General features: G+C 46.0%; 1 protein-coding gene across 1 annotated transcript in view; it reads right to left on the bottom strand.

Annotated features, from left to right (window-relative positions):
* Positions 1-240: 240 nt before the first annotated feature.
* Positions 241-25,438, bottom strand: part of grid2ipa (glutamate receptor, ionotropic, delta 2 (Grid2) interacting protein, a) — a 31,599-nt gene continuing 6,401 nt past the window's right edge. The window contains exons 5-23 of the mRNA XM_030377898.1: positions 16,527-16,808; positions 15,275-15,360; positions 14,519-14,588; positions 12,072-12,392; positions 11,454-11,608; positions 11,090-11,251; positions 10,481-10,587; positions 10,015-10,162; positions 9,593-9,927; positions 6,778-9,330; positions 6,599-6,686; positions 6,406-6,495; positions 6,102-6,298; positions 4,753-4,908; positions 4,317-4,403; positions 4,076-4,205; positions 3,423-3,541; positions 2,558-2,722; positions 241-2,321 (exon numbers count right to left, since the gene is read on the bottom strand). Coding sequence (XP_030233758.1) covers positions 2,241-2,321; positions 2,558-2,722; positions 3,423-3,541; positions 4,076-4,205; positions 4,317-4,403; positions 4,753-4,908; positions 6,102-6,298; positions 6,406-6,495; positions 6,599-6,686; positions 6,778-9,330; positions 9,593-9,927; positions 10,015-10,162; positions 10,481-10,587; positions 11,090-11,251; positions 11,454-11,608; positions 12,072-12,392; positions 14,519-14,588; positions 15,275-15,360; positions 16,527-16,808 — 5,332 coding nt within the window. The 3' untranslated portion in view covers positions 241-2,240. The remainder of the gene's footprint in view (positions 2,322-2,557; positions 2,723-3,422; positions 3,542-4,075; positions 4,206-4,316; positions 4,404-4,752; positions 4,909-6,101; positions 6,299-6,405; positions 6,496-6,598; positions 6,687-6,777; positions 9,331-9,592; positions 9,928-10,014; positions 10,163-10,480; positions 10,588-11,089; positions 11,252-11,453; positions 11,609-12,071; positions 12,393-14,518; positions 14,589-15,274; positions 15,361-16,526; positions 16,809-25,438) is intronic.

The raw sequence follows: 25,438 nt of genomic DNA, 5'->3' as shown, positions 1-25,438 counted from the left end.
TCAACGCTGTGTTGGCCCTTTCATGAGCCTGACTAAAACAATGCAGCGACGTTGTGTACTGAATAACATACCCATATAGAGATCAGTCTGTTCTGTGTGCATTCATCCACATTTTGCTTTTACTTACTATATGTTGTTGATTGTTGATGAATGCGTGAAAAGTAAAGCCAGCAGAAAAGTCCAGGGTTGACAAGCTCCGGATTTTTTTCAAAATACAAACAAACAATCAACACCAAAGAGTTAGGTAGACAACAAGTTTAATTCATTGCCCATTGCATGTTGTTACATGTTGTCAGCTTTACCCCAATACAAAATACATCCTTAATCTTTATGGAGTTAATTATAAGACAATGAAGTTGTATTATTGTGATAATTATCAAAGTAATAATAATAATTATGATAACGGATTGAATTATATAGCGCTTTTCTAGACACTCAAAGATACGCTTTACAGTGAAGGGGGGACCTCACACACCACCACCAGTGTGTAGCACCCACTTGGGTGACGCACGGCAGCCAACCTGCGCCAGAGCGCTCACCACACACCAGCTTGAGGTGGAGAGTGAGGGAATTAATGAGTCAGCCAATTATACAGGACGATTAGGGGGCCAGATTGAATGAGCCTGGTCATATAAAGTGTTCTTAACAATCAGGGGTCAGAGGCAGAAGCGATCCATGTAATGTACTGTAGGACATTTGCCATACTTTTTTCTTTCTCTGTATTTTATTGTTGCTTTCAACTGATTGTACAGCATTTAAAGTTTGTGAAAAATAAGTGCTCAAAGTGTTCTCCTAAAGTATTCAGAATCTTCTAACGTATAGAAGTTATTTAGCTTACAGCATTTGTCACACTGAGTTAAAAGACTAATGTTACTTATTTCAATGAGACTAAATTATCAAATGACGATATGACAATATTTGGCTAGATTAAAAAGTCTTGGCATGTTGATATTTACTCCTTGATAACAAAGTGTACTTAATGTCAATGATTTCAGTACTATACAATGATAGATTATCTGAGTTACACTGCATGAGAAAACATTTCCTCAGCACAGACAGCTTTCAAACATTTGTATATTGCACATTCAACATCATACAAAGCAAAACATTGCACAATGCCCTTCCTAAGGTCTAAAAAATCCTCTCTCGAGGAGGCCTCAAAATATTGTACAGGTTTTATACAAGCCGCAAATCTCTGAAATGATTTTGATTTGTTTGGCTCTTCACATCATTATATGTACAGAGCTTAAGAGATCTGGTAGTGAAAGCGTTTGTACAGGCTTCTAGTAAGTGCCTTACACAAATGGCCTGAAAGGTCTTCAGATGGAAAATGGCAACATAAAGACACAGTGGCATTCTCTTTCAGAAAGGAGCCATCAGGTGTTCATAAATATATTGAAAATACACTCTTAATAAATTAATGTTATTACATTCAGTGTGGTGGGCGCCTTACTTACTTAAAGAAATATGGCCGTTTGTGGTTTCTTTCAAAGAAACATTAACTAACTTGGTTATATTACATTCTTATAACAATAAATATTAATTGATACATTTTCTGAATAATTTCACAAAAACGACTATACTTCATATCTCTATGTAATAGATGTTCATGAATTTCTTTGACAATGTTTGCATTACCAAATAGAAGGTCAATCCCCAAATGTTTTGGTGGCAAAGCAAAGACAGAAAAAAATGATTGACACTGTATAAAAATACAGACACAGTAACATAATAAAACAAGATACCTTTTTAGGTATCTTATACTCTAGTTAGCAAATCGTCTTCAACCAAGGCTTTGTTTTGAAGGAAAAACACTGTAAGCATAGAGAACACAATTCCATATTATATTCTATGAAACAACACAGTTTGAGTCATTCCGATTTCATCAAGTCACTTCACTCCAAAGCTCATAAAGACCAATGACTTACAGCCGCATGTACAAACGTGTGTGTATTTATTTGAGTGTGTGTTTATGTGTAGCTGTGCATTTACATGTTTGTGTGAATGTGTTTGCGTGCGTGCGTGTGTGCGTGTGTGTGTGTGTGTGTGCATGCGTATGTTAAATGTGTGCGTATGTGTGTCTGTGTGTTTGAGCATGCACATTTCTGTTTGTTAGTGTGCAGTAATTTGTTAATGTATTTATGTGTGTGTGTGTGTGTGTGTGTGTGTGTGTGTGTGTGTGTGTGTGTGTGTGTGGGGGGGGGAGTGTGTAAGTGGGTGTGGTTGGGTGTGTGTACATGTTACCAGGCCAACGGCGAGGCCATCCGTGGACTTCTTGGACTCTTGGGGATTTCCCCGGTCTGTTGATCACTTAAAGCTCTCTGTGGAAAGAACATTGACAGGTTTGTTATTTAGCCATCATCCAAATATCCCTAAAAACAAAGCAGCTCAGTACTACACAAATGAATGAATGAATGAAAGAATGAAGCAGTTAGGTATCATTCTATGAATTCACTTTAAATGGCTTTGGATAAAAAAACATCTGCTAAATCACAATTCTTTCAACCATTTTTTGGCGGGGTTAATATTGGTGTACTGGGGGGGGGGGGGGGTTCACCTCAAACTTGCTCAGGAACTCGCTGAAGATGCCAAAGAAGACCTCTGTGTTGGTGGCCTTGCTGTCCTCCCCAAAGTAGGAGGAGGTGCGGGCGAACTCCTCCATGGACCTCTGCTGCAGAGACTCCAGGGACTGGATGGCCGGGTGGCTGTTCTCCAGGAAGTTCTGCACGTGCCCGTCAAGGATCGCCCCATTTGGACATTCTTTGCTTTATTTCTTTGTGTTGTGTTTTTTAACCCTTTTTTTTTTTTTACAGTTATTGATGTCCGAGTTAGATATCCTTTTTCTGTATCCCTGCTGCAATTTTAAGGCTAACCTGATGATGATTTGTTACACAGAGCTATCTTGCCTCCTTAAGGGCAGGCCCCCGATGTTTCAAAATGAGCTATACAAACAAAGGTATATTATTTGTACTATTATTATAAGGAAGCAACACAAACCAGGGGACACTAGTGGATATTTAAATGGTTAGAATAATGGCCGAAAGGTTATGCATTTGAATGTCCACAGCCTTCCTCATCCTGATCCAGGCTAGATGACTGTAACCCCCTGCCTGTTAATGACAGGTATCTAAAAAATTAACTGTAAATCGCTTTTGATTCCAGCATATTCAATTAATATAAATAGCAGAAAGTCTATTGTGTTCATGTATGCTTCAGACTGCTAAAGAATAATGCACTGTAAATCACTTACAATAAAGCATATTAAAAAGTGACTATAGCAGAAATTGTATAGTGTTTATGTATGCTTCCGCTCAAGACGAGGATATCTGTTCATTGTTTCAGATATAAAAAATATGCTTAAACAACCATCCTCATATAATAAGGATCCAGATAATTCTGTTTCTCTTCTATTTAAAGGATACACTCATGACGACGGCAAAGCGGTCCTCAGAAGTAGCAGGCATCTTCTGGCAGGCGGCTCTGGTCTCCTGTATGGTCGTGTGGAGGTCGTTCATGTCTGACGTGATTGCCCTCTGGTTCACTGTGGACAAACACTTGGGGGTGATATCATGTTTGTGTGTGTGTGTGTCAGGGGCGATTCTAGGGAGTGTGGGGGCCCCAGGCAGAGGATTGTTGACCGGGGGGGGGGTATGGAGCGATTGTTGACGGGGACGGGGACAGGGGGGGTATGGAGCGATTGTTGACGGGACGGGACGGGACGGGGGTATGGAGCGATTGTTGACGGGGGGGGGGGGGGGGTGGAGCGATTTTTTTATTTTTTTTATTATTTTTTTTTTGGCTCTAGGGGGCCCCCTAGTAGTGGCCCGGGGCCCCAAGCAATTGCCTGGTATGCCTAATGGGATGCAGCGCCTCTGGTGTGTGTGTGTGTGTGTGTGTGTGTGTGTGTGTGTGTGTGTGTGTGTGTGTGTGTGTGTGTGTGTGTGTGTGTGTGTGTGTGTGTGTGTGTGTGTGTGTGTGTGTGTGTGTGTGTGTTTGAGTGTGTGTGTGTGTGTGTGTGTGTGGGTGGGAAATGCTGTGCAATGAAATAGGTGATGGAATCATATCCCTAATGTACCTTTGGCTGCCAGTGGAATCATGGTTAGGTCTTTGGAGAAGTCCAGCACGTCAGGAAAATGTTGGCACAGAGACCTGACCAGGATGTGCAGAAATGTTGACTTCCCATCAACTGTTTTGGTGGTGCTAAGCTACAAAGGACATGGTTAATACTCAAGTTAGTATATTTAGTTAACATATTTTGATATATAACAAAACAATATTTAGTCATTCATTTGAGTAATTGATGGGTTAATATGCACCTCTGTGAGGAAGTTGATCTTGAAGCCTGTGGTCTTGTTGGTCTTTGGTTGACCATTGTTCAAGTAGTTGCCCATTGCCAACACAAACTATAAAAGTACAAGAGGGAAGAAGAAAATTGTGAGTCTGGAATACAAATGACATTCATAGTGAATATTATTAGACTTTTATTACTATATATATACTGACTATAAGAATGACTTATTTTCTACTTAGAGTGGCTGTTGAGGTTGGGGTAATTCAATGAAGGAATGGGACTTTAAATGGAAGAATACCAGGCAGATTATATCTGTTTAGACACATGACAAGCGCATTGTCAGCATTTTCCTATCTTATCTTAACTGCATCATGTCGTAAAATCTGCCTTATTGCGGAAATACCTTTCCGCATCAATTCCCAACGCTAACTGCAATAGTTTATCTCAAAACACTAACAGACCTCCAGTATCTTGGCAAGCTTCTTGCTAGTCTTGAGCTCCAGCGAGGCCTTGTAGATACAGTCAAAGCCTCCTCGAAGCTCATCCGTCTTCTCCTGCAGGGAACACTTGAAGTGGAGGCTCTGGAGACGCGTCTTATACTCGGGAACCAACAACATCTGGAGTAGGAGATTAGCAAACACTTAGCTTAACAGTTATCCAAGGGGATAGCCTTATGTTTATCCCAAAAGTTAGCCAACAATGAGCTAAACATTTAGCTTGTTAGCCCAACAGTTAGCTCAACAGGGGGTCATCCCTATGTTCCCCGGGTCCTATGTTCCCCGGCCCGGGTCCTATGTTCCCCACTCGGGGAACATAGGACCCTTTTTTTTAGAAAAGGTCCTATGTTCCCCGTTTTTCCCAAAAAGGGTCCTATGTTCATACATACCGGGGAGCATAGGACCCTTTTTGGGAAAAGCGGGGAACATAGGACCCTTTTCCCAGAAAAGGGTCCTATGTTCCCCGCAATCTATCAATCTTTAAAAATATTTAAACTTTGACGTGACATTCGCGTGATAACAGCCAATCAACGTTCAACCGGCCAACACAGTGCAGTGCAGTCCGGGGTGAACTGCAGCATGGAGGAGAAAGTGATTGTTGCCGTTTGCGACTCCCGGAGCTCTTTATATAATAGTATATAATATAATATAATTGTATAATAATATCACCGCCAAAAGCTCTGAGCGCCTCCGGATGGCCGTAGCGCGGGGTGCTCTCGTAGGGGTTGGGCTTCTCGGGGTTTGTTTACCGGCGTATGAATAGACTGCGTCAGGTTCTCCAACGTCTCTCCCTCTTCCACAAAAGGTAAAGACACTTAATGGTAGTTATCTCGGCCGGAATTTGGCAGTAATGGTGGAAAAAGTAACAGACCGGGGAACATAGAACCCTTTTAAAGGGTTCTATGTTCCCCGGTCACATACATATCGGGGAACATAGGACCCTTTTTGGGAAAAGCGGGGAACATAGGACCCTTTTTTTTAAAAAGGGTCCTATGTTCCCCAGTCTCATACAAAGAGGGGAACATAGGACCCGGGGAACATAGACACGCTCCCCTCAACAGTTATCCCAACACTAATCTCAACGGTTAACTCACAGACTAACAGTTAGCATGCATTCCAATCAGTCAACACATAAACAACCCCCCTGATAACAAGTTCCACAAAGCGTACTACTCTTAAATGATCTGCCTGTACTTACATTTACGTGTATTTACAACACTTTGGACCGTTTTTTGCAGGGAATTGAACATGCAGTGGCCCTAGCCACTGCACTAGTATTACAAACAAATCACATGTTCGGATATGATCTCTACCTGCAATACGAACTGGTCAGGCTCACTGAGCTTGCTGGGGTCCTGGCGGTATTGCTCGTACTGCTTCACCTCCCCGGCGTCTGGGGCGTACAGCAGCAGCTGCTTGATGTGCGCCGACTCCAGCCTGTCAGAGGCCATGGTCATGAGCACCTTACGAAGCTCCCCCGGCGACAGCTTCAGGTGAGCAATAAGGATGGCTGGAGGACAGGTAAGGTCAAAGGTCACGCACAAGTACAACATTTTCTTGAACAATACAAGGAGATTTGGACAATAGGTGGTGCCTTTGTTAGTGCGTGATGCTTACAGGCGTTGTGGGCTTTTTTATGGGAGAGGATTTCAATAACGTCTTTCTTTTTGAACGTCTCTGGTTGAAGCAATGGCTCTGGAACCGACACTAAACACATGGCAAACAGTGGGAACAGTGTAATCAAATGGGCTAGCGCCTTGCATTACATTTAAAGGATTCCGTACCCAAACTCACGTACAGTGGCACGAACCTTGGCTCTTTTGAGTCCCAAAATGCAATTCTAAATCCAGGTATTTCACCATGTCATTCAGCTTGTCGTAGTCCGAATTGGCCCCAAACTAGAAAAAAAACAAATGCAAAGTCGAATCTGATCTATTCCTTTTCCAATCTTGTTTTTATCAATCATATCCCCCACATCACCCTTCTCACCTCTCCCCAGATAGTGCCCTCTGAGTTCTCCACCTGCTCCCAGCGCAGCCTCTTCACGCTCATGTGATGAGAGTCCATCCTGGACAGGGGAGGCCTGGGCAGGGGGGGAGGTGAGCAGGGGGGAGGCAGAGGAGGCGGCGGCAGAGGAGGCTCCGGGTGTTTCGGAGGGTCCGACAGAGAGTGTGGCAGGGATTGTGGCTGGACCTGGCCCGGGGACTGCTTGTGGTGGGGCTGCAATGGGGGCTGACACTGCAGCAGGAGGTGGGAGGGCTGGGACTGCGGGCGGGTAGCTTGGCCTGGAGGTTGGGCCTGGTGGGGTTGAGGGTGCTGGGGCAAGGCCTGGAAGGTAGAGGGTGTGGTCTGGTGAGGCTGTAGCGGCTGGAAGGTGGAGAGGAGTGGCTGGGGCCTGTGGGCTGGCTGACCTTGTGGGGGGTGGATCAGGTGGATCTGGGGCTGGTAGTCCTGTGGAGGGGGCTGAGGGGTCATGTGATGGATGTGGTGGATCTGAGGGGAAGGGGAATGGGGGTGGTGGGTCTGCTGGATGGAGTGGGGTCTCTGGGGAGAGGGTTTGTTGGGCTGCGGGTGATGGATCTGGTGCTCTGGGTGTCTGCCTTGGGGCGACGCCTGGACCTGATGGTGCCCCTTTAGGCTCCTTCGGCTCTGGTGAGACGAGCTCTCTCGGGTGAACTGGACCGGCAGGGAGGCGGGGTCTTGCTGGGTTTGGTGCAGCAGCTCAGCAGAGGAGTGGTGGGGCTTGGCTTGCTGCATCTGATGGGCCTGGTGGAGCAGCTCTGTAGAGGAATGATGTGCTTGGACTTTGTGCATCTGATGAAGCAGCTCGCTGGAGGAATGGTGCGGCTGCCTCTGACTCAGTCGGTGAACCTGGCTGAGGAGCTCCGTGGATGTGTGGTGATGCTCGTGGTGCATCTGGTGGGCTTGGTGGTGCAGGAACTCAGACGAAGAGTGGTGGGCCTGGGCCTTGTGCATTTGGTTCAGCATCTCATTGGAGGCGTGGCGGGTTTGCGCCTGCTGCATGTGGTGGATCATTTCGGCGGACGAGTGGAGGGCTTGAGCCTGGGCTTGGTGCATCTGGTTGAGCATCTCAGCTGACGCATGGTGAGCCTGGGCCTTTAGACTTTTGCGGCTTTGGTAGACGCCTTCGATGTAGTGACCCTGTTGACCTGGGTGGGCCGTTTGTTGGGATGAGGGCTGGTGGGGTGATGGCGCTGACCGGGAATGGCGCCGGTGGGGGTGGCCCTGCTGGGCTTGTTGCTGCTGCTGCTGCTGCTGCTGCTGTTGGTGCTGCTGCTGCTGCTGCTGGTGCTGCTGCTGCTGCTGCTGGTGCTGGTGCTGCTGCTGCTGCTGCTGCTGTGCTTGCTGCATCTGGTACAGAGGGTGATTAGTGCGCGTTCGGTTTGAGTCGGGAGAAGGAAGAGGGGGCAGGGATTGGTGAAGCTGCTGGAGGGGATGTGGCGAGTGGGGTGAATGCTGGGCGGGGAGCGACTGGTGGCTCTGATAGATTTGTTGCAGTTGCTGCTGCTCTTGTTGGTAGGCTTGCTGCTCATGGTAGGCCTGGCGCTCCTTGAAAGCTTTCTGCTCCTGGTAGGCCTTCTGCTCCTCATACGCCTGTCGTTCTTGGAGCTCCTGATAGATCTGTTTGGCTTGGAGGGCTTTCTGCTCTTCGTAAGCCCTCTGTTCATCATAGGCCTTCTGCTCCTCATAGGCCTGTTGCTCTTCATAGACTTTCTGCTCTTCGTAGGCCTTCTGCTCTTCGTAGGCCTTCTGCTCCTCATAGGCCTTTTGCTCCTCGTAAGCCTTTTGCTCTTCGTAGGCCTTTTGCTCCTCGTAAGCCTTTTGCTCTTCGTAGGCCTGTCTCTCTTTGTAAGCTTGTCTCTCCTGGTAGGCCTGCCTCTCCTGGTAGGCCTGCTGTTCCTGGTACAGTTGTTGCTCTTCATAGGCTTTCTGTTCCTTGTAGGCCTCTCGCTCCTGTGTCGCTTGCTGCGCCTCGTAGACCTGTCTCTCCCGGTAGGCCTGCTGTTCCTGGAAGGCCTTGAGCTCCTGTATCGTAGCACGGACCTGTACGTCTTCTCTGGCGGGCAGGACTTTGTGAAGGGACTGCCGCTTGGGCAGCAGATTACTCCTGGGGGGAGGTGGAGGAGGGGGTCCAGACTTGCGGCGCATGGGCACATAGGCTCTGGGGGAGTGCTCGGGGCTGTAGACCAGTAGCTGCTGCGGAGGAGGAGGAGGAGGAGGAGGAGGCGGAGGAGGTGGCTGGGCTGCGGTCGGGGCAGAGGGAGGCGCCGGAGGTGGTGTGTCATTGAACTGGATGGGCGGCGGGGGGGGAGGAGTCATGGGCGGAGGCGGGATGTGGTCGGAGGAGGATGAATAGGTGAGGGAGGAGGCGTTTTCCTCCTCTGCACTGCTGCTCTGCACGTCACTCGGGCTGCTGAGCTCCGGGGCCACGAAGCCCCCGTTCTCCTCGTCGTCCTCTCCCAGGTCATCTTCATCGTCCTCTTCGTCCTCTTCGTCTGGAAAGCTCATCTGGACAACATCCTGGCATTACCATCAATCATATTATTATCAGCTACACCGCAGATGCCCACACATAACACGTGACATACTCCGAAAGCTATTTAGGAACCATGCTGGACCATAGTTAACATTTTTACAGGATGATTACACACATCTTTGCATTAATAATCGTGACAGTACTTACTTACATCAATTGATGATCAGTTAGTCTGTCATCTTCCGAAGCCAAAAACTAAGCTAAACTTACAGTTTGATTGGTTGCTCCAGGGACATGCCAGCCTACCTCTTCGTAGTCATTCTCAGGACTCAGGAAATCGTCGACGATGGCCACCCTCTGTCCCAGCTGCTCACTGAGGGCGTCCAGGAAGCGATCGGTGTCTTCTGACCGGGGCGGCTTGGAGAAGGTGTAGCGCCGCTTGCTGCTGCGATGCCCCACAGGGCTTGGGGGGTAGTCTGGGGGGTTGGGCGGCGAGGGCGGGGGGCTGTCCAGGCTTACGTAAGGGTTCGACTCAGCACTGATCTGGGTGGGCATCCCGGAGCTGTAGAACGGGGCATCCGGGGGACTGGCCATTGGTTCTGGCCATGATGTGGGCGGCGGTGGGGGTCCCTTGCGACCGCCTGCAAAGAAACAAAATGATAGGGATGATTAATAGGGATTAATAATCGGGAACAGGGGTATGGACGGGTGAGGGGTGAGTTCCCCACCTGTGCTGGCGAGCATTGTGGGGGAGGAGGTGCGCGAGATGGGCTCCACCTCGAGGAGGCTGTCCTGGGCTGGGGGAGGGCGGTTCTTCAGGGACTTGGACCTCTTGGACGAATACATGTTCTCCAGCTCTGCGTACACTGCTGACAGCTTTGTAGAGCAATGGGGAAGAGTGTACCGCTTTATTATTAATTCAGTAAGCAGATGCTTTAAAACAAGAAATGTCTTACAGTGAATTCAGATACAGGCGATAAGCAGGTAGGGGGGAGCCATCTTGCTCAAGGAAGCTTACAAGTAGCCTGTCAAACTTGGGGATCGAACCCAGTTCCTTTCGGATGGGAGTCGAACACCCAAGCCACTACATGATTATGGTTACAATAGTGTTTAAAAAGGTTACGTCTTCTAGTCTGTCTATCTATGTATTTTTGTGTGGTTCTTTGTTAATGGCCTTTTTTTCTTGGGAAGTACATTGGTGAGGTTGTTGGGGGTCTCAGGCAGGGAGGTGCCGTCCCCTGACTGTCTCTCCCCCGGAGCCAGCCTCATCCCCGTCTCCAGCACTGGCTCTCCACGGTAACCTTGGACGTAGAACCACATCTCAGTCAGTCATCCGTGATAATGATCCGAATGATCTGTGTTTAAGGGACTAAGTGACTAATTGATAAGAACTACTGAAAAGCAGGAATCAAAGCAATGTTTCATATTCAATGTAAGCTTGTAATACAATCATAAATTGGTAACCACCTTTCTAGTGGTAGTAAATGCCCAGGTATTGGGATTTGAAAAAAGCCTAACAATTCAGTTTTAATCCAATTCAGGGACAAACATCAATAACCAATCAAAATAACAAAAGCTCACAACCTTTTTTAATAAGAGATGAATTAAAGCAATAAATAATACATAACTTTAACTGTGGGGATTTGTGAAACAATTGTGAGAATGATGAAGATGATGACGCAAACAATTATGATGATGATGATGATGATGATGATGATGATGATGACGATGATGATCATGAAGAAGATGCTGAACTTGAAAGATAACATCCCAAACTGGTCCCAGCCCTCAAGGCTCTCGTACCCATCCCCAGATGGGTGCCTATGACCAGGTCGTCAGAGCTGCGGCCCCTGACGCTGCTACGGTACGTGGTGCCGGTCACCCTCATGGAGCTGCTCCGCCGGTGGGGCTCAGGGGCCCCATCATGCTCTAGGGGAGGGGGGGGCGGTGGCGGTGGAGGGGGGACTGGAAAACACATTGGGGGGGAGGGGGGGGGGGGGGGTGTTGGTGGAACCCAAAGTGAACAAGGCCAGTCAAACTGAAGATGTTGTCAAGTCAAGTCTATATATATATATACATACAAGCACATACACACACACACACACACACACACACACACACACACACACACGCACACACACACACACACACACACACACACACACACCTGCGGAGGCTTTGAACCCGAGGAAGCGCGTGATCTTGCTCTGGCAGTGCTCCTGCTCCTCATAGGTGAGCAGCTGGTAGATGAACTGCCAGATCACCTGTTTGGCCGGGGTGTCCAACACCGGGAACACATCCACGATCAGAGTGTCAACGTTCCTGCTGACGAGGAAACAGCAGAAAGAGGAAAACAATGTCATAAATTAAAAATATTGGAAGGAGACTAGATAAATAGATACATAAATAAATTAATACAGGGAAAGAGACGATAGGAAAGATAGTGGAATAAGTAGGACATATTGAATGCTAACAATATTTTCATCTTGACTTAACGGTTTTTGTTTTTTATATTATTTCTTTGCGTCACTGTTAAATTCATATGAATCTTATCATTATTATTATACTTTCTTGCACTCAACATAAATGAGCCCTTGACGAAAACAGCAGAATTGCTTAGTTGGGGAATTGTTAATGCTACATCACACACTTTGTTAACAAGCCAATCTTGGCCCCTTCAATGTAGCTGCGATGGTGACGTCTCTTAGCTACGGGCAGCAGTCAACACCGTTTTCAGCTAAACATTCCTACACTCAATCCCCCTACGCTCGCTGCCGGGTCTCACCTGTGCTGGAAGAAGTTCTCCAGGGCCTTGCAGATAGTGTACCTCTCCTGGATGGTCAGCAGGTGCTCCAACTGCTGGCCAAAGGTGCGGCCGTGGACCCTGATGCTGGGAGGCAGAATGTCAGCAACCCACTGCAGGGAGCTCAACACCGGGGAGCGGGAGCCCTCCATGGGTGGACCCCCTCCGCTGATTCCTCCTCCTCCTCCCACCAGCTCCTGCTGCTCTACCAGGGAGAAGGAGGCCGGGCCGTCCTCCACTACCAGCGAAGGCATGGCCCCACTGCCCTGCAGCATGGACACCACCTTCTCGTGGGAACACGTCCTACAGGGGAACACACATACCAAGCCGGCTGAAAGGGTGGCGAAAACGTGGAGCTACACATGCCGTTATTCTGAAATCACTTAAAAAATATCTTGGTCTTGTGTCAAACATAGCCAAATTACAACCAATAGCTTCAGTCATTGAGGGCAAAAAAAGGACCTATGGTAGGCCCAGATTTTTTTATTTAGTTTTACAAATCTAGAGTAGGGCTGGTTTGAGTAATTGGCTTTGCATCCTCTCCTTCTGCCCTTGTAGTCCAAGACATGCTGCCCACCAGCTTTCAAAGTGCAATGCAATACACAATATACAACCACTGGTGGATTTGTATACATTTTATTCACAAATTGTCCCTCCCTGCTATTTTGTAGTTCACCAAAACACCATGAAACAACTTGAGTCTCACATACTTATGCCACCATACGCCACTAAAAGTGCACCATGTTCGAAGATAAGGATGCTCATAAGTGTACCTTGTACCAGAGCACCCTAGGACGAAGATCGATGATCGATCTCGTGATTGTATCATCCGATCTGAGGCCGCATGTTTTGGACACTCGGGTGAATAGAGGGTTAGACAACTGACCACAGTCTGGTGGTATGTTGGATCAGGGGAAGGGGGAAGCTGCAGGGTTGCGGCTGCAGCCGCTGCTGTGTCAGAGGCAAAGCAGCGGGTGCTTATGGAAAACTGTCCAGCCCCTTAGGGGGGGAAACGGGGAACCATCCCAGCTGTGTATATTAAGGATGGGACTTGTTGACTTCAACTGAGGAGGTAGTCGGACAGAGGAGGAGGTACTGACAGACTGACACACCCTCTATTTTACAATCAGATCTTGAGGCTGATGGGGGTTCTTCCTCAATTCCCCTGGGGGAAGTCACTTTAGTCAAACAACTCCACAATGGTCAAGCCCCAAGGATTGATGAGATCCGGACAGAAATGCTGAAAGCTCTGGGTGTGAAGGGGCTGTCTTGGCTGACCCGACTCTTTAAAGGAGTGGCAAACCGGGGTGGTCGTTCCCGTGTTCACAAGGTGAACCAGAGTGTGTGTGCCAATTATAGGGGTATCACACTACTCAGCCTCCCTGGAAAAAGCCTACTCCAAGGTGGTGGAAAAGGAGGGTTCGGCCGATAGTCGAATGTCAGATTGAAGAGGAACAATGCGGATTCCGCCCCGGACGTGGAACCACGGACCAGCTCTCGCAAGGATCCTGGAGGGGGCCTTGGAGTATGCCCATCAAGTCTACATGAGTATCTCTGTAATCTCTGTACCCTGAAGGCGACAGCTGTGTGCACGTTCCAGGCAGTAAGTCTGATTCATTCCCCTCCACCAGGGCTATGCTTTGTCATATCGAGGCGTAGTCATGGTGGGGAGGGGTTGCAGTTTGGTGGGTGTTGCTTTTTGCAGATGATGCGGTCCTGATGGCATCATCGGCCTTTGACCTTCAGCAATCACTGGATTGGTTCACAGCCAAGTGTGAAGCGGCTGTGATGAGGATTAACACCTCTAATTCTAAGGCCATGACTCTCAGCCGGAAACCGGTGAATTGCCTACTACGGGAAGGGAATGACTTTCTCGAGTTCAAGTACCTCTGGGTCTTGTTCACGAGTTAGGGTGCGATGGGATGTGAGATTAGCATGAGAATCGGAGTAGGGGGGGCAGTATTGCAATCGCTTTTCCGCACCATTATGAGGAAAAGAGAACTGAGCCGGAAGGCCAAGCCTTGAGATAGGGTGAGAAGCTCAGCCATCAGTGAGGAACTCAGAGTAGAGCTGCCGCTCCTTTGTCTATACAGGAGTTTGTTGAGGGGGTCTAGGTGGAGAGATTATGTCTCCAGCCTCGCCTAGGAACGCCTCGGGATTCCCCGTCAGAGCTGGTCAATGTGACCCGGGAAAGGGAAGTCTGGGTTCCCCTGCTAGAGATGCTGCCCCTGCGACCCGACCCCGGATAAGGGGTTGAATATGTTTGTATGTGTGTGTGTTTAACCGTTTAAGCAGACACTTTTATCCAATGTGTCCTACACTGATTACAGATACATGTCAAGAATCAGGAAGGGGCTAGGCATCTTGCTCATGGATGCCTAAAGGGGGTTGTTGTTTATTGAGGGTTAGGAGAGCAGACTCAGCCCCACCTCATGTCCAGTCCGTTCAGAAACAGAATGCGGTCCCCCGGTTTGAGACCAGCCTTGTCAGCTGGGCTGCCTGCAGAGAGAGAGAGAGTGAGAGTGAGAGTGAGAGAGAGAGAGAGAGAGAGAGAGAGAGAGAGAGAGAGAGAGAGAGAGAGAGAGAGAGAGAGGGAGAGAGAGAGAGAGAGAGAGAGAGAGAGAGAGAGAGAGAGAGAGAGAGAGAGAGAGAGATAGAGAGAAAGAGAGAGAGAGAGAGAGAGAGAGAAAGAGAGAGAGAGAAAGAGAAAGAGAGAGATAAAAAGAGAGAAAGAGAGATAGAGAGAGGAAGAGAGCGAGAGAGAGAGAGACAGAGAGTGAGAGAGAGAAAGAGAGAGGGAGAATAGGGGTTATCTTGCTGAAAGACACCCACAGGTGAGGCTGCAGATAAGGGGGATTGAACCCGGTATCGTTCAGCTAGGATTGGAACAGCCTAGCCGCTAAATGACTCACGCTATCTATTTACTATAGAGCATATGCTTTCCACTACAACTGGACTATCCTATCCCCTACCTCCTTGCCCAGTTGCCAGCTACAGATACCAGGTCATTTGCTTTCTCTAAGCCACTCCCATAATGATAAGACTCCTCCTGTTGGCCCATCACATCATCAATCCATTGCATGACGGCAGCGCAACACACATAGACACACATAGTTAGAGCAAAGCCGTGCTCCTTTCTGGTCACACAAATGTATTGCAACGGGTCACTATTACCGTTAGCTTACCGGGGATGACTGAGTCAATCCAGACAGGAGCATGGCCTCGGAGTGTAAAGCCAAAGCTCAAGTTGCCCTTGCACACCCTCACTGTCCTGGGGGGGAGATTGAGTGAGAGACAGCGAGTGAGTGAGAGGGAGAGAGAAATATATTTATATACATATATAGATATATAGAGAGAGAGAGCACTTAGCACTTATTCATGCTTGTAATATTGAGTGTATAGCAAGGATCATTTATTTATACTATACCTCTGCAAGTCATAAAATTATGGGCGGAATGTGGTTACCATAGAAACTCAATACCGTCCTCAGATTTGCTGACACTTTGCACAAGTTTGCAGCCCTGTGGGACTAGTGAGAGCGGTGGTATAATAAGGAAGAGATATTTTACACCATGATTTCTATATGCTTTTAGTTCGGTAATTACATAAGCTAATAGAGATCTATTTGCTTTATTATGAAGCTTTTCCCGCCCTTTCCGAAACAATGGGACTCCAATTTGCAGACCACAGACGGTATGCCCTGTTGTGCAGATGACTTTAAGACCCCAATTCTGCATACAGAGAGCCCTTTTTAAACATGGTCAGCTTATCCCCAGAAGATAATATACCACTACTCTACTTATTTATGAAGACATGAGACCACTCATTAGAAACTAAAGCAAACTAAAGGAAAGTTGACTTGAACCACGGAAGGTTCACCTCGACTACCGCACTTAAATACGTTTTTGGACACCTTACAAGTAGGTTATTTTTGTTTCACTCTGGGTGGGGAGAGCAAATTAAGGTAAATTACTAAATAGAAAAAACAATGACGACTTGGGGACAGTTTTTTCAGAAGTGCTAGTGTTGCATTTTGCCCTCTTAGTGTTGCCTTTTGCCCTTTTTTTTTACATTTCCTCCTTCCTCCTTAATTCCTCCTTCGCCACAGATGAACATCTGATGAACTTTTAGTCTTTTTTGTCTTTGTATAATTAAGCTGTGCTGTATATGTGTGTATGGGGGAGGGAGGGTTTTGTATTAACAGTGATACACATATACAAGAAGACACACAAATAAACACCAATGCACACAAACACACACACACCCGCACGCACGCACGCAAGCCCATGTACACACACACACACACACACACACACACACAGACACACACACACACACACACACACACACACACACACACACACAAACACAGATGAAGAAACTTGAAGTCTCCTCAACAACACCAATCCAATCAATTGTGGGTCGGAGGTCACTGACCTGCAGCTGGTGGTTGCCATTGGGCCCCCGGCGGAATGCCCAGCGATGAGCGAGGTGGTCTTCCGCATGCCGCGGGTGGGCATGACTCCTTCCTCGGCGTGTGTGCGCGGCACAGAGCTGGCACGCGTGGACACCAGCAGGCGCTCCGGGTGGTCTTCGCTGCGGCTGCGGCGAAGGCGGTTGCGGCTGGGGTCGCTGAAGCTCCGCCCCTTGATGCGGCTCATCAGACTCTGGGACACCACGTCGTCGAAGCGCTCCCGGTGCTTCTTGGGAATGAAGATCCTGGCGAACATAGCGGACATGTACGCTAAGTGTCACACAGTAAGCACAGTGAAGGTCTCGACCCCTTGACCCGACGCGGGGAAGGGTTAAGGGAGCAGCTCAGAGGTTCAGGGTGTAGGAGAGAGGCTCGAAGAGAAGGGGGCTCTTATCAGTATTGACCAACTAATTCCCGAGCAAGGTCTCTTATACTGCGACAATCCTGACAAGAAGAAGAAAGTAACGCATACATCCTGCTTGCAAAGAATTCCTGTCAGGCCGATTATGAAACAAGTCAGGTCCACTACACCGTGCAGCAGAAGAGCCTGGGTGGAGCCACTCAATAATTCTCTCTCAAAGTCGTGTCTTACTAATATAACAGACCAACATTACCAACGAATGTTACCAACCAATATTACCAACCATTATCACCAGCCCATATCACTAACTATTATTACCAGCAATTTTACAACTTATATTACAAACTAATATTAGCAGCTAATTCAAACCTGATTCTTGTGCAATTTACACTATTGACCAGAAAATGAAAACACTGAACTGGAAAAAAAATATTTTAGGAACAATCCTTCCCAATTGTCCGGTACCAATCCCAAATCCGGTAACTGAACTAATCTCTGAGAGTGTTCTTGTCTTCTTAAGAATAAAGATGAAAAATAAAAGCTTCTTCCATTTTCACAGTACGTCTTTGTCCAGCTGTAAGATCCACATAATTGGTTCAAAAATAGCTCCTGTTCATGATATCCTCATGGGATCGCCACACAAGGCCTTGTTTGCAAGTGTGTGTGCGTGGTGTGTGTGGTGAAGAGCATGTGTGTGTGTGTGTGTGTTGGGCGTAGGCATGTGCCTTGGGGTACGTAAGTATGCATGCATGTGAATATTTCAGCGTTCTGTGCACCTTCGCGGTGTCTCAGTGTGTGTGTGCGTGCATGCGTGTGTGAGATCTTAGGAGCTTGTTATTAGATGAGTAGAATCTGTTGTCCATGTAAAGGTAAACGTCCGGATCCTCACAGCCAGGAAAGCACACAGTCCTTCTGCCACCACTTGGAGAAAACATCAGTTCCCAACCCCTCCTACGTAAACTATCTCTCGTATGATCCCTCCTTCCTCACTCTCTACTATATTCCTCTCTCTCTTCCTGCATCCCTCCGTCCCTCCCTCAAGCTCCTTCTCTCTCCTCCCAGCTCCCAGCTTCTCTTCCTTTAATACAGGACACTACTTCTAGTTCCATATCTTACTCATTGTTCTTTGTACAGAAATCCATGTATGCACCCAGTGCACCATTATCACTTTCTGTCACACACACGCACACACACACACAAACACTCACACACACACGCACACACACACACACACACACACACACACACACACACACACACACACACACACACACACACACACACACACACACACACACACACACACACACACACACACAAACAAAAATACACACACAAACGAACATACACACGCACACACATGCACACATGAGAGAATATTCTCTGCTAGGATGGGACAATTATTTTATATAGGTAGATTGAAACGAGTGACAGAAATGCGGGGACAAAGTGGTTGTTTCAAAACGCAATGACTGTCTTCAATGCTGTCCTTTAATGGTCTTTAATGCTGTCCTTTTAACCCTACACACCCTACCATCATCCTGCATATATTCCTCCAGCAAGAGTGCTTTTCCCTCAAAACAATGCGACAATCACATATGTTCTGCACCACCCTCTGTCTTGCTTTCATCTGTTTTTCTGAGACAATATCTCTTGGGCTGTTTCATCATCCCTCTGATGTAGAGGCTCAGCTCATATCCTCACCGGTGGGAGTATGACTTCACACTGGCTGGCTGGCTGAAAAGCTCTGTCAGTGAAACAGGGGCTGTGCAGGTGATTGTGGATGTCTGACACTGATACCAATACAGTAAAACGGCTTGACTTGAAGCCTGCTCCAATGCTAATAGTGAGCACTAAATCACAAGATCTTTCTCATCAGGATTCATAACGGAGAGGATTCTGATTAATATAGTGTTTACGAGGCTGTCTCTAAAGCTGTTTTCCTTGTCTTTATTTCCATTCTCATGTTTTCATGGGTTTCGGCGAATTGCAAATATTGGTGCATACTGAATATGTGCACAGACTCATGGTGGTCTGTAGTAATAGGTGAACTATTCCCATGAACTATTCCCATAATGTTTTACAGACTTTTACATAATTGGAATGCAATAGTTGTACTTGAGGTAATCTTATAGTGCTGTCAATTAGTAGGTACCGATTCAAATCCCATTTTAAAAAACAGGAAACCGGTTGAAACTTCTCAAAAAGAGTTATCAAGAGAACCAGTTATTCATAGAGAACTGTTGCTCAGCGTAGCGGCTACCTTGGGAGTGGTTCTTCAGAATTTAGAACAAAATGGAGGCCTTGGCTCACACACTTATAATCAATGCAGAAAATGTGCTCTTAGCTTAAGGGTATTATGTCTCAAACACATACATAGGTACAAATACTTAAGCAAGAAGATACTACTAGTCTGTCTCTTAGTCGCAGAGCAATGTGTATGAACCTGAATCTGTATTTACAAGAATAAGGACATTCATGCTTCAATGTTATCATATTAAATTGATATGGACTATTATTATACATGATCTGTATTGCACCAGAATGTATATTCCTTCCGGCTATGATATTAAATCATCTGAGGTACTTTTCTTTTAGTAGACCTCAGCAAAAAACAGATATTTTATTTATTATTAATATTAATAATAATAGTAGTAATAATAATAGTAGTAATAATAATAAAAATAAAAAAAATATCCATAAAAGACTTAAGGGTCTGCTCTACATCGCCACCCACAGGACAAACACTATAGAGCAAGTACAAGCTGCATAGCTAGCTTACTACGTATTGAAACATTAGGGGCATAATGTTGAGTGTGAATGAATGAATTTACTGAAAGACACATCAATAATGATAAAGACAGCGAGAGAGAGAAACACTGCATAGAGGGTGAAAAAAATAGAGCCCTAAAAGAGGAAAGAACCAGATGAATAACAAGAGAGATGGAGGGTTTGAACTAGAAATCTTTCTAGGCCAGGGTCACATACCAAGTGTAAAGATATCGCGAAGATATTTGGCTGATTTGAGTTCAATGTAGGCCACAGAACTTTTAAAAGGGCCCTCAATTCCCACCACGGCTGTTCCGCTTAGCTCAGTAGAAGTTGAACAATTTCTCAAAATGAAATACTTACATTTGCTTTATTTATTATTTATTCCTCAATATTTGCAGAACGTCAGTGACGAGACTCGGTTACGTTCCAAACATTTGCTCCTTTCAATGTCATTGCAAGACCCTTAATCGTCTGGTCACCGTGACTGGCTCTCGGCAAACATGAATGAGCAAAAAAGAAAGTCGATTCAACCAAGAAACTTTGTTGAATGTAGGATGTAGGACTTGGGGTGACCTCGATTAGAAGGAGGCCGGTAGGATGCTATAATTAGATTCAAGGGAGGAGCAGGGCTGGATCAGGGACACGACACACAGAGGGGCCTGAATAACAACAAAACTCATTAAAGGAACCATCATTCTCGTTGATACAGCCTGGAAACTCTTTAAAGGAGCCATCATTCTCGTTGGTACAGCCTGGAAACTCTTTAAAGGAGCCATCATTCTCGTTAGAAGACCTGAAAACTTGTTATAGGAGCCATCATTCTCGTTAGTACAACTGGAAACGTGTTAAAGGAGCCATCATTCTCGTTAGTACACCTGGAAACTTGTTAAAGGAGCCATCCCTCTCGTTAGCACACCTTGAAACTCATTAAGGAGCCATCATTCTCGTAAGCAGAGCCAACTAGCGATGATGCGAGTCGTGATATCAGCTGTGAGCTTGCCAGCTATAACCATGATTACAGTTGTTATGAACAGGAAGTGTGTTATAATTAAAAGGAAAGCAGGGAGAGGAGAGCTAAATAAGAGTTTAAATTTACTTTAGTTCACATAGAAGACACAGTCAGAGTTCAGGGATTGTCTTGAAAAGCTCGATGGATATTGATTGAAATTTCAAAAATAATATTTTTTTGAACTCAAGCCTCAACTATAAAATCAGAACGAGGCCCGCCATTAAACACCAACGAGATCAGAGATTGACTAAGAAAGTACCCTACCGAAAGTGTCTGGAGACGCTTCTGTCTCTTCCCATTGTTCTCCTTGGCCTCACAGAAGATGCTCCTCAGAACAGCGACGCAAGCGTTCCCTCCGCCACCTCACTCATGAAGTTGGTTCCAAAAAATGTACAAATAAATCTATATAAAAAAAAAGGTGGACACTTCGAGGAAATCCCAAATCTCCGAACAAAAGCTTGGTACAGGCTAATAAAGTAACTAGAAAGTCGCAGATAGAAAAGGATTTCTTCTGACAGATAGAGAGAGAGGGAAAAGTAAAAAGGAAAGGAAAAACTCGTCCATCGCTCCACACACTGCCCTTCGAGATCCCCAGGTCGGTGCAAGCTAGCGTCTCAACGTTCCCTACAAACTCTCCCCATGTCAACTTTCTTCATTTTCTCCCGGCTATCCGTCCATCTCCTCCTCCTCCTCTTCCTCCCTCCAGGGGAGTGACTGCCGGGACAGACCCAGGGATGGCCACTCCATCCTGGCCCACATTGAAGGATAACCCACCCACCTGCTCTCGCACCAAAAAGAGATTCAGTTATCCCCCATCGCTGGCAGGAGACAGTGAACAACGCGTCTTGTTCTTCGCAGAGGTAGAATGAGGAGGACTAAGAATGAGAGGGAAGGAAGGAAGGAGCAGGGGAGCAGGGAGAGAGTGGAGGAGCGGCAGCGAGGGCCCCTGTGGAATAGCGTATGCAGGCCAATTCACTGAGTGTGTGTGTCTGGGAACCGGAAATATGTTAAGCATTGTGACTTCCATATGTTATCAATTTAACAATCTACAATCTGGTGTCCCTCTTGGCACTGACAGGGTGTCTTGTAATAAGGCCATTATTTACCCATTATCATTAGTCTTTTACAGTTTTACACACACACACACACACACACACACACACGCACACACGCACACACACACACACACACACACACACACACACACACACACACACACACTCACACACACACACACACACACACACACACACACACACACACGTACAGATGCACACACTCACACACACACATACACACACACACACACACGCACAGATGCCCACACACACACACACACACACACACACACACACACACACACACACACACACATAAACACACACACACACACACACACACACACACACACACACACACACACACACACACACACACACACACACACACGGATGAATACAGTCTACAAATTTTCTCATAATAGACCCATGATTAATAAAAGTCATACAGTTAGCTAATAATAACTAAGGCACAGTGGCGTTTTTGGCAATTCAGGCATCCTACGCGTAATCTCTAACCCCGCTTCCCCATAAAAACTGTCATCTCCCCCACCGTCTCTCGTCTTCATCTCACAGATAACAAATAAATAAGTTGGGAATTGGCAACCAGTAACATTTTGAGAAAATAATTACAATATATAAATATTTAGTTATAAAACCAATATCTTTTTTCCTATGCAAAAACACTCCTGCTAAGACACAATCTGGCCACAAGGTTTTCCAATATTAGCTTCAATGAGAGACATGAGAGACAGAGAGACAGAGAAAGAGAGACAGAGAGAAAGAGTTTATGCAGGAATTATTAAAAGAAGTAGGCTGCTGTTAAAATAGACCTCCTTGGTGGTGTGGGGGGAGATGTTGATAGAGTGGCACACACACACACACACACACACACACACACACACACACACACACACACACACACACACACACACACACACACACACACACCACACACACACACACACACACACACACACACACACACACACACACACACACACGTATGAGGGATGGGAGAGGGAGCGAAAGAGAGAAAGAGGGTGCAGGTGTATGTTTGTGATGTCAGCAACATCGATACAGAAATCTAACTCCAAACTACTCTTTCTCTAAGGAAATACTCTGGAATTGCATCATGCACATGAACATCCAGAGGCATCAACCACAAATCAGACCTACTAGAAGAACAAACTGATTTCTGCCTGAAATTGAGTCCTCAGTGTATCTGAGGACTACAACCAGATAATGTATGTAACCCCTAACCCTAGTCTCTTGAATTAATCAAACATAGTTAGGAAACACAAACTCGCAATAGTAAACGGTTAGAAATCCCCTTCTGAGAGTTTCATCTACTCTTCAGTATATCTTCTCTGCGAAACAAGAAACATCTTATAATTTCACCACATTCAATTTTTGGTGTCCAGCCCGGGATCTGTGCCATCTCCCCCCAGAGCAGAGTAAGGGTGCTCGATCCGAGAGTTCCCTAACCCTTACCCTAATAACCCTAACTCTACCATTCAATGACCATGATGTTAAGGATTATTTTGTCAACCCAGGCAACAATTAACATGAAAAACAAAAGAGTCAGGAGCATGATGATGACCATGATCACCTAGCTCTATATAGAACTGACAGTATTTAGATGTTGTACTTCATACTTAAGTGCCAATACAATACAATAAAAAATCTCAATACTGTCTGTTCAATACCTAACAGCTGTCCATTTAACCGATTTCCACACCAAAGCTTTTCCTTTTTGTAGCCCATATTGTCAGATATATTCTTAAAAAAATAAATAGCCCTATATAAATATATTGAAGGAAAGAACATGATGGGGTCATTCTCACACGTGTGTAGGCTGTATATCTGTTACTGTCTGTCGGCGTGCGGCCCACAAATGTACCATGGAGTGAAAAAGAATTTCCCCCAGGGGACAATGAAGTAAAAGTCTAAAGTCTAAGTCTATAATGATGCCAAACGATGATTCAATGTTAGTTATTTTCATCTTAAAGGTTATTGGTTTTAATCAACCTAATCAGCTGTAATAAAAATATTCTTCTGCGGAGCATTGAGCATATTCTTTTCGTGACGTAACGCCACATCTGGTCGGTAGTTGTATATGACTGTGGTTGTTGGTGTTGGCTTTTTAGCAGATTGATTTGGAATTGTTAAAAGGCAGAGGTGTACTTAAATTGAACACGCTCTCTCTCTCTCTCTCTCTCTCTCTCTCTCTCTCTCTCTCTCTCTCTCTCTCTCTCTCTCTCTCTCTCTCTCTCTCTCTATATATATATATATGTAGAGAGTTTAAAGCCATTTTACTCTATTGTACAGTGGTAGTACAATAGAGTCTCATTTAAAGGAGGACACTTGCAAAACAACAAACCTAGCCACAACTGAACAGTCATTAGCAGCAGAAGGAAGAAACAAGCTTGTTAAGCAGAGTGTTCCATATTCTATCACCATTGGTAGCTGCTAGAATGTGAAACTACTTCTTATAGTTCAATGGTTCAATAATAGGTTAAGCTATGCAGTAAGGAAGGTGTTTGTTCGGTTTCCCTGTGGAAGAGCTCCTGCATAATGGAAGATACTGCTGAGCTCAGATTAGTTCTGCGTCATGTTGTGCGCTCCATTTTTTAGGAAAAGGATCTACAGGATATCAAAGACGTGTTACAACGAAATATCTGCATCCCTCGGAAGGGAGCTAAATTTCACCTAAAAAAAATGAGTTTTCTTAGCCGCATTGTATTAATCAAATTCAGCCTAATGAGGGCTATCCTATACGATTTGTTCCATGACTGTACTGCATAGTAACCTAAACACAGTGATGTTGGCAAAGTTGTACAGGGTGACCAGAGAAAACTGCTATCGATTTAAGTTTAAAGCCATTTAAGCCAGCATAATGACTTAGTTACAGCCTATGAGTCAAAAATGAAGTTTGATAAATAAATCTGAATTTATCAGTACTCACCCACAGCAGCTACTCATAACATCCAATATAAATAGGCTACAAATGTGTCAAAGGAAGATAGGATATGCGTTTGTGTGGGCATGTGTATGCTGGGCAATGTGACTGTGAGATAGGGGGGACTGTGTGTGTGTTTAAAGGGGTCCTTCCCTTTCAAGTTAATGTGTGTGCATGTGTGTCTCTGTGTGTGTGTGTGTGTGTGTGTGTGTGTGTGTGTGTGTGTGTGTGTGTGTGTGTGTGTGTGTGTGTGTGTGTGTGTGTGTGTGTGTGTGTGTGTCTCTGTGTGTGTGTGTGTGTGTGTGTGTGTGTGTGTGTGTGTGTGTGTGTGTGTGTGTGTGTGTGTGTGTGTGTGTGTGTGTGTGTGTGCGCGCGCGCGCGCGCGCGCGCGCGTGTGTGTGTGTGTGTGTGTGTGTGTGTGTGTGTGTGTGTGTGTGTGTGTGTGTGTGTGTCTGTGTGTGTGTGTGTGTGTGTGTGTGTGTGACTGTGTGTGTGTGTGTGGGGGGGGGTGTCTTAATGGGATATAAATGAGAGGGAGAAGGTGATTCAATAAAACCAAAATAATAAGCCTGTGTATGTAGTAGAGAGTAAGAGAGAGAGAGAGAGAGAGAGAGTGAGAGAGAGCGAGAGCGAGAGCGAGAGAGAGAGCGAGAGAGAGAGAGGCAGACAAAGCAATTCAAAGACAAAACCATCAAGGGAATAAAACAGTCAAG

Source organism: Gadus morhua, chromosome 2 (assembly GCF_902167405.1).
Source record: "Gadus morhua chromosome 2, gadMor3.0, whole genome shotgun sequence".
Lineage (NCBI taxonomy): Eukaryota > Metazoa > Chordata > Actinopteri > Gadiformes > Gadidae > Gadus > Gadus morhua.
The sequence above is the reverse complement of the archived record's forward strand: the minus strand, read 5'-3'. Positions and strand labels throughout refer to the sequence as shown.